General features: G+C 38.9%; 1 protein-coding gene across 5 annotated transcripts in view; it reads left to right on the top strand.

Moving 5' to 3' along the window:
• The window catches only part of ARHGAP6 (Rho GTPase activating protein 6), a 322124-nt gene that overhangs the window by 278669 nt on the left and 31226 nt on the right, over positions 1-12229 (top strand). For all 5 annotated transcript variants that reach the window (XM_051794925.1, XM_051794923.1, XM_051794928.1 and 2 more), the window contains 2 exons: positions 784-855; positions 10064-10320. In XM_051794925.1, the coding sequence (XP_051650885.1) occupies positions 784-855; positions 10064-10320 (329 nt within the window). The remainder of the gene's footprint in view (positions 1-783; positions 856-10063; positions 10321-12229) is intronic.

Consider the following 12229-nt stretch of genomic DNA (forward strand, 5'->3'; position numbering starts at 1 on the left):
TTAATCCCTGGTATATGTTGATAGCTAATAAATAAAATGCTTTTTTGTTGACTTTTCATTATAAAAGATGCTGCTGAAGGAAATAATGATAGCCAGCCTTTTGATATAATCATTTCAAGAACCAACTTGCCTCCACTATTGCTTGAAAACTTTGGTCCTTAATACCTTAGTGAAAACTTGGATGATAGATAGGTTATTAGAACAATCATTTCTCTGAGACTCTAATCCACGTGAACCAATCTGGACATGCTGTACCAAACTGCAAACTCCCAGAGTGAGTTCAGATCAGATGGGTCATGTGAAGGTGGTCAACGGGTATGACTGGTATGCAGAACTTTATCCTAGAGGCTTAGTAATCCTCTCTTTCCAAATACTACCTTCAGCTGCACACCTGAATCACAGTCTTGTGCCCATGGATGAAGGCTAACCAATACTTTTTAGGTTTATGGTACCTTGCTATCAAGAGCATCCAGCAACGAAACTCCATTATTAAGTCTTCAAAATTAGATGACCACACATGGGTAGATGTGGTCAGCATGCAGGGGGATACATTTGGTTCCCCTGTGCAGCCTCAGCATTTGGGTGAACAAAGCCAAATGCTTTGTTCTCCACTGAGGAACTGCGGCAGTCTCTAGCCTTTGTGCAATATATCCCCACACCCTTCCTGATTCCAAATGCTGTGACCTTCTCACTCCATGTTCCTATAGCTTGTGCAGCAGATTGTTCAGTGTTATTTCACTTCATTTACTTCCTTTTTTTATTTTCTTTTCTTGCCTTTTACAGATGGACAAAAGAGGAAGAAATCATTAAGAAAGAAACTGGACTCTTTAGGAAAGGAGAAGAACAGAGACAAAGGTAAAATAAAATGAGTACATACTTAGTGATCAGATCTTAGTTTTCCCTACGAGATTTCTTTAGTCTTAAACATATACTTTTTGGAGTAGGAGAATGTTGCTGAGCTGAAAAATATGTTTTATCCTTTCTGCTTGACTTTAGTATAACCCATTTCTCTTCAACTGAAAGATTTTTTTTTCTGGGAGAAAGGGAAGTGTTAAAGCACTGTGTCTTTTCTCCATTTTTTTTCTCCCTGTTTTCACCATCCAGTGCAGACTGTGGTCTGGATAACATGATCCAGTTATTTACCTGCAGTTGCACTCTCCTCTTTCAATTTACAAAGCACGTGAACCCATGAACCCAGCACTACCCAAGCAAGCCAGTTCATTTGCTTTTCTTTCTTTAACCTTAGGAAAATAGCCATTGTTTAAAATACATAAATGCTTTGGTGCTACTGATCAGTTGGATTTTAATAAACTCCATGTGACATGGATTTACAGATATGGTTGTACTCTTTTGTTTGGACACTAATCAGCTTTATGGGCTGGGTCCTAATCCAAGACTTGAACTTGACCTGTAATTTGGAGCCATTTGAACTAAATCTAAATACTGAGACACTGAAAAATGTCTGTGAAATTGCAGTTTTCTGCATTGTGCATCTAATTTTGTGTTCCCTTCTGGAAAAACATTCTCGAAAAATGGTAGTAAGACACAGTATTGACACCCCAGTTTCACAAACACACACAGAAATGCAGAAATTTATGACAGGGGTCTGGTTACTCTGATGTTATCGCTTTTAGTCTAGTTTTGCAGAAGGATGGAACTTAAATATTCCATTGAAAAAATTAACATCCCCATTTCAAAGTTACTTTAGATATTTGTCAAGAAGAAAGTATTTTTCTTTTAATTTTTATTTGTTTCATGACTTCAAATATGTGATTAGTCTTTTCTTGATTTAAAACTGGTTATGGAAAATATTTGCATTAATCTTTCTAACATTGAATGTCCCCTGACACATTTGTTTGGATAAATCCAGTGACCTCCTACGTTACGTTGGAAGTGCAAACTTTTTATTTGTTACAAGATCACTTGATGTAGGACTGAACCAACAGGCAGAAGGAGTCTTTAAGGAAAAGGTTCAATAATTTTATAGTCCCCTTTGGGGAAAATCAATTTTTTTAGTGCTCCTGTTAATGCACTACATTTGGCTACACTCTAATTAAGCAGTTATTATGTTGCTATATTTCTTCCTTAGTCATCCATGAAGTTAAAAGTGCAAAGCAACATAGTTCTGTTCAAAACCTTCCTTGCTTTTCAGTGCATTTGCCAGATATTGATCTTCATAGCAGTCTATGGGGTGCTCTTCTGCATCAGAAAAGGCTAACCACATCCTGCTCTTTTTTTGAGCTTTTGTCTTTCCTCTCTTATGGGCAGCATGACTTTGGCAGTCTCCTTTGAAACTTTCTCTTTAGAAACTCTTTTGAGACTTTAAATACATTTTGACTTTTTATTCTCATATTTTTGATTGCTGTAGCAGATTTTAACAATGATAAATTGCTTTGATAATTCACCAAAGCCAGAATTTTGCTGTGTCACCCAAAGCTGGAGGATCTTTGCAATTGCACTTTTGGAGTTCCACCAATACCTCTTTGGTGTGGTGCTCTGAGAAGTGATAGCATCCTTTTGGTAATGGATACAGATGCTTAACTCAGAATTGGTCTTTATTCCTCTAAATCCTCTGTTGTCAGAGATCTTTAAAACAGTAATTTTTCTTACATTGCCTTGTATTCTTTTGTAGTTTCCTTACAACCACACTGACTTCTGTTTCTAATAGTTTAGATGCATTGATTGAGCACTTCCAGATAATATTATTTGCTGCTATTACACTTCTGGTCAGGGATTTTCTTTTCTGTCTATTTGCATGGGAGCATTTATAAGCTATTCAGTTAGTAGCTTTGGGGATATACTTTCTGGTTTTATTCCAAAGGGTTTTCTGAGTGCACTTTGCCTTTTAGGACTCACTAGTTGCCCATAGTGAAGGTCAGCACTTTATACTTATCCTTGTTTATATTTATCTTTATACTTATATTCCTATATATTTATATTTATATTCCTTATTTTCAGCATTGCTCATACCTTCTGGTTAACTATACCGAGCATTTTTAGAAATCACTATGTTGATTCTCCTAATTTGAATTCCTTTTTTCCTTCTTATTTGAAATTCAGGTCTTTCAAGTATATACCACTCTGCTTTTATCCTTTTTCTCCATCTCTCACTGCCTTATTCTCAGTTATAGAAATGTCTGACATGTTCTCTCAATTTATAAAATATTATAGGAGCACCCTCTGAAAGGAAAATACCCCAGGTCTTCTCAAACAGCTGAATCTATATTTCTCTCCTTCCTTCAGGAAGAACTTGGGTTAGTCAGTAAGGGTCCAGGAAATTGGAAGGAGTCAGGTTCTGAACAGGTTATGTTAGCAGAGTGAAAAGAAAGCCATATTCACTCTTATTTGTTGCCAACAGCAAATGTTAGGCAAAAATAGCCTGAATAGCAGTATATGGCATCCAACTTCTAAGGTTTTCTGGCCATTGTTGGTTCTGGTGTACTTTTCTCTGTCCTTCTGAGTTATTAAAGATCATCTGCCACTCAGGTACTTGCTGAGCAGACTCTTAATGTATGACAGCAGAGGGGATGAATAACCAGGGTGGTGCTGGATTGTGCCGTGTTGACCGTAAGCCTGGCACAGTGGTTGAAAGGTCACCATTTTCCCGTGGGAATCATCAGAACCAGCATCTCTCCCAGCCTCAGGAGTAAGGAGGGACAGCATCACCCAGCTTTCAGGTGCTCTGGAAAGAAAAATGTAAGGCCTTGTGCTGCTGGTCCTCCATAAGGATGAGCCCCACCACCTTCCCTGAGCAATTGTCTCCATGTCACCTAAAGTCCGAGTAAACATTCCTCTGCATGTGTGTCACAGCAAGCTGGAAGTGTTATCCTGGGCTGTTCTATGCTGGGTTTTCTAATAAACATTTCTACTGCTTGTTTTATGAAGAGAGTACCTTCCATTTCTGGACAACCAGTCCAAAACAAACACTCCCCACTGTGGACGTGGATGTGCTCACAAAAAAGACTGGGAGCACACATTTACCCACCTGGGCAGGTCCCTAGTTCTCATGTGTGAAAGAAATGCCTTCATTCTCTTTCTTTTTGGGGTTTTGTGGTGTTTTTTTTTAGTAACTAGTCCAACTGCACTGCTGTAAGAAGAAAACAAGACCAGGCCATAGGATGTCAGAGGGGAAGCAAGGAAGCTGATTTCCAGATACTTCATACAGAGGAGATGTAGCTGCTTTAATGCAGACTTCATTTCCATCCATTCAGCATCACTTTTGTAAGCACAGTTGCAGTTGAAAGAGTATTTAATTAATTCCAAACATTTTGAGTTTTCTGTATCCCACCCTGGGAGCCCCCACATACCAGGACAAGTAACAGCTGGGGCGGCCATGTGTTTAGTCCTGCCTTGAGTATGTGCCACCTGAAAAGTCTGTTGTAAACATAGACTCCTGAAGGTTAATCCTGACAATCATGCAGCACCATGGGATTGTGGGGGGGGGTTGCAGCCAAAGATAACAGAGATGTGCCTGGCACAGGAAGCCACAGAGATGGAAAAAAAGGGCCACTTGTGCTGATTACCAGGGATGCACAATGGAGGTCTCGCTGCAGGTCTTCCCTGACAAAACCTCTCCTTTAGCACTGACATGCACTGAACCCAAGACTGTTCTTCCTCACCCCACATTGCCAGGTGTCTATACTTAGAAGGTATAACCAAAAGGAATGGTACTCATTTTCTCTAGCACTGTTTGGAGATTTAATCACTTGTATTTTAGGACTCAGTCTATTCTATGGGGTTTTTACTCTCTAAACTTCATGTTTTATTTGGATGGATGTCAGTCAACCTGTCTATCTGTTAAGTGAGAGCTTCAGCAAATTATTAGATTTCTGAAGGCCAATAAAGATACTAAAGTAGAATTGAATGCACTTTAAATGAGTTTCATATCTTTATTTTCTCCTTTTTGTCATCTGTCATTGTATCATTAAAAGGGGAGAAATACTAAAACAAGTGGGTTTTTTCAGTTGTTTTTACATCTCTGAGTGACTCACCGAAGCAGGATATAGCAAAACTTACCGGATGTAAACAGACTAAACAGGAGAACAGCACTCCACCCAGACATTTAAACAATATTTTCAGCTTCCATCATTCAAGTGTTTTGGCTTTACTCTACCCAGCCTCCTTGTTAATAATGGCCATGACTCTCAATCCTACTGTCTGCATATGTTTCCAAACAATTGCTTTAGCTGCTGACAGACAGTACTCAGAGTGGAGGAGCAGTAACATGTCCATGCTGCTTAGAATAAGAAATTCTCAGGATGCTATGCATGCTGTCAGCTGGATACTGTTCCCTTACAAATTCACTGCTAATTTTGGCGGCAGCAGAAGCAGTCTTTTGTCTGTCTCCTGCCAGTGATATGGGTATCAGTGTAGGCATACCCACTTTTAAAGTACACACAGGCATTCCAGAGAGAGATGCTTCCCAGAAATTGTTCGTCCTAGAAGATTTTATCAGTAAAACAGGTCCATTTTGCCTGGGTTCCAGTAAATACTACAGGTGAAAGAAGAGACCTGCTGAGAAATAATAATCACTTGTTACATGATTGGTTGAGCAGCTGAGAATCATCCCTTTTACTGATGTTTCTGTGTGGAATGTAAATATTCAGCAAGTTCATCTGTGGCGCCTTAACAGAGCTGCTGTGTGTGCTGGATTTCCTGAGAAAAGGCCTTCATGGTAACTCAGTGGTATATACAAATCCAGCAGTAGACATTTGATTTTTCTTTAGTTCAAAATTCTTGAAAATGTCTTCTGTGTTTACTTCCCATCCATGCTCAATAAATTAAGATGTATTTCTTAATGTTTGCATTTGTTCTTCAGCCTGTCATGATGTCCATGTGCCTTGGCACAACCTAAGGAGAGAGCTGAATGAATGAAGTTTGTTTTTTACTATGGTTTGTCAGAAATGTTTCTTTTTCCAAGCCTTTCCAGCACCCCACCACGCTTTTAAAAAAACTTTGAAAATGTTTCTCATGCTCTCTAGACATACAAAAGGTTTTTTTTAAGCACCATATGTCATGTTTTGTAATGAGGTCAACTGAAGGACCAAAGAATCTCTAAACTTTTCTTAAAGAAATCCAGACTGACACAGAGAAATAGCATAAGTAGTTGGGAGGGCCTTATATCAGTCCTTGCAGGTCAGTGAGCTCCGCGTAGCTAGAGAAGAGATTTTCAGCCACAGAAGTGAGTAGCTGGAGAATAGACTTTTAGCCACAGAACTGATGCTGAGAACATTGTCTTATCTCAAGTCTCCTGGAGTCACTGCAAGTTTTGATGAACCTTGAGATGGAAGGAGTTTTGCTGTTTCCATTGTAGACTGAGGTTTCTGCTTCCATCACTGTCTCTACAGATCTGAAGTAATGAATTTCTGTTAGCAAAACAGTTACCCAGTCTGGCTAGCTGGGGAGATTGACTTAAAGACCCCATCTAAATATCTCTTTTAAAGTATTTTTTTCTCTGATCTCTCTCCCTCTCTATTCCTATCATTTAAATATAGGTGGTACAACACCTTAGTACATCTTGGTAACAGGATTTTAGCAGCCCAAAACTAGCACTTAAGGTGTACTTAAGAAAAAACTCAAAATGCTAAGGAGACTAATAGAAGTTGCTGTTTACTGTATTAGCATTGAAAGAGTCTAGAATATAGACCTCTTTGGTTCTTAATAGACTGATATGTTTTGTGGGATGGAAACCACAGTTTTCACCATCTGAAACTTCAGAGAGGTCTTTTAAGCTGTACTTGGATAGGGTAACATGAGGTCAAGTAAGCTATAGCTGTGTAGGTCAACATCCTGGATATTATAATTTGGTTAGCAAAGAGAAGGATGTGGGATCACTGAAACTCTTATTTGATCTGGCTAGGAGTTTTTTCTGTGACTTGCTGCTTTTTATTAGAAAATCCTGATTTACCAGTTACAGGACATACTAGATTCGATCAAAATTTTGTTAAGAAACTGGCCTCAGCTGCGAGATTGACTTTCTGGTAAGAGAAATTATGCATTTCTCCAAAATAGTAAATTGTCTCCTTTGCCAGTAAACACTAAAAACCAAAGTGTATCAAAATTGCTGCTGGCTAAGGATATGAATCTGCATTTCCAAGCTAATTGCCCTGTCTGCCAGGTTGTTTCACATTTTATATGGTACTTTCTGCAAAATTTATTTTTAAGCTGTACAGTCTCCTAATTGAATAAGTGATCAAATTTTTGTTGGGTTTACAGAAAGTGACTGACTTAGTAGCTTTGGCCCTCACCTAGTATATATACAACAGATCAAAGTTTGAGCCACTGCTCTAAGGAACATTTCTTCATACAAATGAAACCTCTCCAGCAGTGGGGATCCCCAGCCTACAGCTGTAAAGAGGCAGTTGATACATCGATGGTGAGACCAGAGTCTCAAACCTATGCCTCTTGTGTCTGAGTTAGTGCCCTTTGTCCCCCATCAATGGGTTGCTAATTACTTTGCATGACTACAACTCTTCTTTTTTAATGAGTCTGAAACGTCAGAAGGGCTGACATTGACTCTAATTGCCTGTCCAACAAGGAAGTTGTTGGGATTGAATGCTTGTGAAGAGTAGTGGGTAGGACATGCTCCCCACCACCACCACGCGCGCACACACACACATTTTGGTGGGAACTTGGGGGTGTAGCCAGTCTGTGGAAGAACCAACTGATTCTCTCAATTTCAACAAATGAGCAAAAAGTTAATGGGTTTGCCAACTCTTTAATGTAATTACCACTACCAGCCAGCACCACTTCCATCTGTATTTAGTCTGAAAAATCAGCCAGTTGGTTTTCATCCAGTTCCCCATCTCTGCCAGGCATTGAGAAATCAGGGGAGCAGTTCATGTCCTCTGAGGAGGCCTACAGCAGAGTGTCCTGAAGTAGAGGTTCAGTGTCCTTTCTCTGGGCTACATTGAGCAAGGGCAATTAAAAACCTGGAATCCCACATCTGAGAATTTCCAAGGAGGGGCAACACCTACCTCAAAATATCAATCTTCACATAATGAAGTAGGGAAAGGGTCATTATAATGAAATTCTTTTAATGAGGCAGCGTTGAGATCTCCTCCTGCTGATCTTGCCCCAGTTGATGCTAGTGCTGTAGGATCAATGGCACCAGCATGGGCATCACATGAGCTAAATATTGCTGTCCTCTCCCAATTTGAAGCCCAAGTGGCTCTGACCCAAACCAGAGAAGTATTTTGTGTTCAGGTTTTCATTTGGCTCAGTGGCTTTTCTCAGGAAATGTTGTGGAAGGACAAATAAAAAGGGGTACTGGGAGTATAACAAAGCACCACGGTTAGACAGCTAAGAGGGGAGACATGTTACATATGTGTGTTTCAAACTTGTCATCTTAAATATTTACTGGGCAGATAATTCAGAACAGTAATTTAATACTAGTACTCTCAAAATTTTTCAGACACACTCTGCTGGGTACAGGAGGGACTCCTGGAACTGACAATCCTCACGTTGCTTGATATCTGTGTGATGATGTTCTTTCTTGTCCTAAATTAAATGCAGATGGTTTTGGATGTCATTATACTCACAGGTCACCTCCAGACTTGCTTGATATATGAGGCTCTGCTTCCTGATTTAGTTTTGTCTGGCCACCAAAGTTAGTTGGTGTTTTAACATTTCATAGTTCTAAAGAGCAGGAATGTTTCTCACTGAATTGGAACAACGGACTCTTGTTTCTTTAGTGTGATAAACTAGTAGTGAACTCAGTCAAGATTCATAAAATAACCTCTTCTTTTCAATACCTTAATGATATTGCAAATCTATATAAAATTTGAAAATATCATCAAAGACATAGTCAGACTTAAAATTCTAGGAGGAACTTTGGCCTTTAATTATTTACATGATTGTGGCAAAAGAGAAGCAGAACATATAAGAATTTTTCTGTTTCTGGTTTTTTTTGGTTTGGGATTTTTTATGGGTTTTTTTGGGGGTTTTTTATGGTTTCTTTTTTCATACTTAAAAAAAAAGGGGTTAATCTCTGCTGTTATATTTATTCCTGATACAAGCAGTTCTGAAACTGGAACCTAGTAGAAGTTGCACCCATTTTCATTAGGATGAATAGCATCAATAGCTATTTTTTTCATTCCATTTGAGCACAAACCAGTTCTAGTTGGAAGTCTGTCCCAATGGTTTTGGTTCTGCTAATGTCAGATAGGTCTGATTTGAAACTTAATGATGAGCATTTTATTGCTAGTTGTTGGCTGATTCACTGTAAAACATTTTTCTATTTTGTAAAATATTTAAGCATTTTAGAGACCTGAAGTATATGCTGGTTTTGTACATTACAGTTATATTGATGTGGGATGGGATTATGTCTTTTTGTTAATTGAGAGAAACATTTCTTCTCCTGTATTTCTATACATCATGTATATTTTTATACTGTTACAAAGGACCTATATACTGATACACCACTATTAAACAGGGTTAGTCTTATTTAACTTATTTAACACAGTATAGTTCTTGTGTATATTTAAAACTATATCCTTGAAGGCTTAGTCTGTATAGTGAATGTACTTACAAGCTCTCTGTACAGGTAGATGCATGCTCTCCTGAACTGTAATGAAAACCCTGCACGTACTGGTACCCCTTGACTCTGGTGCCCTACAACACTTAAGAGAAAGAAGCCTGGTGAAGGGCTCTGAAAAATGAGAGGGAGTTGTGGCACAGTCCAGCTACGCTCCCCAGTCTCAGGATGAGGTTACCAGAGTTTCTGATGCCCCTCTGCACCATCTGGATGTAACCAGAAGTGCCTGACTTCACTCACTTTCAGTGGAAGTGAAGATCTTAATTAGTTCTGCTCCCAGGTGATTTTCCAAGATTCTGCATGGTGTATCTTTCATGATGCAACTAGAGACGGGATTCAGATACCATGGGCTACAATTACCTGGCACTGTTGTTATTATTATGCAGTGTAGTACTTAATTGGACTTACTATATATTTAAAGGGACTTCAGATTGTTTTTCTTTTTAACAGCTTAACTGTTAATTCTTTTTGTAATAAATAAATAGCAGATGTTTGGTAAATATTAGGGTTTTGTTGTTATTGTTGCAGAATTTATTCCCCAGGCTTTTGGAATGCCTTTGTCCCAAGTGATTGCTAATGACCGGGCCTACAAGCTCAAGCAAGACTCTCAGAGAGAAGAGCAAAAAGATGTTTCAGATTTTGTGGCCTTTCTTTTGCCATTTGGAACTAAAAGACAGAACAAAGAACTTTCAAGCAGTAACTCATCTCTTAGCTCAACCTCAGAAACACCAAACGAATCCACTTCTCCTAACACACCTGAGCCAGCGCCACGAGCAAGGAGGCGTGTAAGTAGACCCATCACAAGGGGGTGCATGACAGTAGGTCCAGAGGGTCTAGCTGGACCAGGAAAACACCTGTTGTGTCTATGAATTGTGGAATATCTCTTTTGTTGCGTTTCAAATAGTGGGAGTTTTTTTCATGTGGAAGTCAACCTGGTCAACACCAGAAGATTCTTAACTGTAGTGGGAATCTTCTTTCTGTGATGCTGGTGGGAGAAGATTTTATAGATTGTGTAAGTTTGTTACAGATCACAAAGCAGTAGAGAGATTATCTAGAAATCTTCCTGTTTGCTCCCTTTATCAACTTCCTTCTATCTAAGTCTTTCAGATTTAACAAATTCCATCTGTTTTCCACCAAGAATACTAGAGAAGACTAAACCTATGTGATTGATACTTATAGATACAGTTCTGTTAAACTAGCTCTACAAACTTGGTAATAAGTCTTAACTATTAATCCCTATCCTAATATTAATAAAAATCCTCATGTTCTAATTCTGATCATGTCCTTAGTGGTAAGTAAGAAGTTGTCAGAGTAGATTTGTACCAGGCTCTTTGAAGGATGTTTCTGCATACAGGCTATGAAGATGCCTTTGGCAGCAGAACACAGTGTGGTGGTTTTGGGCAGAATGTTAATCTACATGTAAGATAGGTACCTAGTTGACCATTTGTTAGCATGATTCTGTTCCTTGTAAGTAAATTTTACTCTCTGAACTTTACAGTAGTACAGTAACAGCAGTAAATCTTCTTCCTTTGCTACCATGGAATGGAGGTTCTAACATTTACTGCTTTTTGATTTCATTTGCAATGGAGGGAGGGAAAAAAAAGCATAATAAAATACTTTAAATTAAACCCCTTTTAAGAAATCTAAGCAAGAATTTGGGGTATAAGAACAGACTCTGGAAAATAAAATATTTTCTTAGGAACCTCACCTTCTTTCATCGTTAGGATAAAACCTGATTCAGGGAAATGCCATGTAGGGCTCTTCAGAGTATTAAGAGGGATAGAACTGGAGTAAATTGCAAATTAAGAGAAGATAGAAGACAGATCATAAGGCTCTTTGTTCACTCTAGCTGCCAGCTGAAGCTAGAAGTGTCTATATTCTGTCTGCAAATAGCTGAAAACATGATGTTTGCACTCTAATATACGCATTAATGCACATCTCTTGATCTGTGCAAACCACATGAACAGGCAGTTGCGTTCACACAAAAGGGCAAAGCACATTTGAACTAAGTGTGAAGGGAATCCCATGAACTTCTTTCAGAATTTGTTGTAGTCACTGACAAAAAATAGAAGTTCACCGTATACACCCCTTGGCTTCAGAACCTGAGTAAAAAATAATTCATATGTCCGGATATGGGTCGTCTGCTGTTCTTTTCAAGTGTAATAAGATCTCTGACATGCATTTGACCAGCCAGGAAGCAGAAGGAACGTGATCCTTTGGTACATCTAAAGGATAGAGATCCATCAGGACCAAGTTCCTAGAAGCAAAGGCAGAGTTTTGCTTTTTTTTGTTTGGAGTTTTTTTTTGGAGGGGGGCGGGGGGGGCTTTATCTGTTTGATTTTGGGGTTTTTTTTGTTTGTTAATGCCAGGATTGCAGCTTTCACAGTGTTGAAACGGAGCCTTTAGTCCATAGCCATGAGAATGCAGTAGCACATGGTTCACCTACAGAGAAGTAAGGTAGACTAAGGTGGACAGTGTGACAGGAGGGAGCTGGCATTTTCTGTTTGGAATGCAGGTAATGTACGTTGTGAATTGTCAATTATTTAACATTAATATCAACTCATGTGCCATATCTTGCCTGTCTTTAGCCTTTAGAATTCTGCTTATCAGTGTACTTACTCCTCTCTCTTGAGTTTTTTTAGGGGATGGTAAGGAAGCCTGCACTTACCTTTTATCTCTTGAGCGCTATTGCAC

The sequence above is a fragment of the Manacus candei genome, unplaced genomic scaffold, assembly GCF_025592945.1.
Source record: "Manacus candei isolate 608988 ecotype Guabito, Panama unplaced genomic scaffold, ASM2559294v1 h1tg000041l, whole genome shotgun sequence".
Lineage (NCBI taxonomy): Eukaryota > Metazoa > Chordata > Aves > Passeriformes > Pipridae > Manacus > Manacus candei.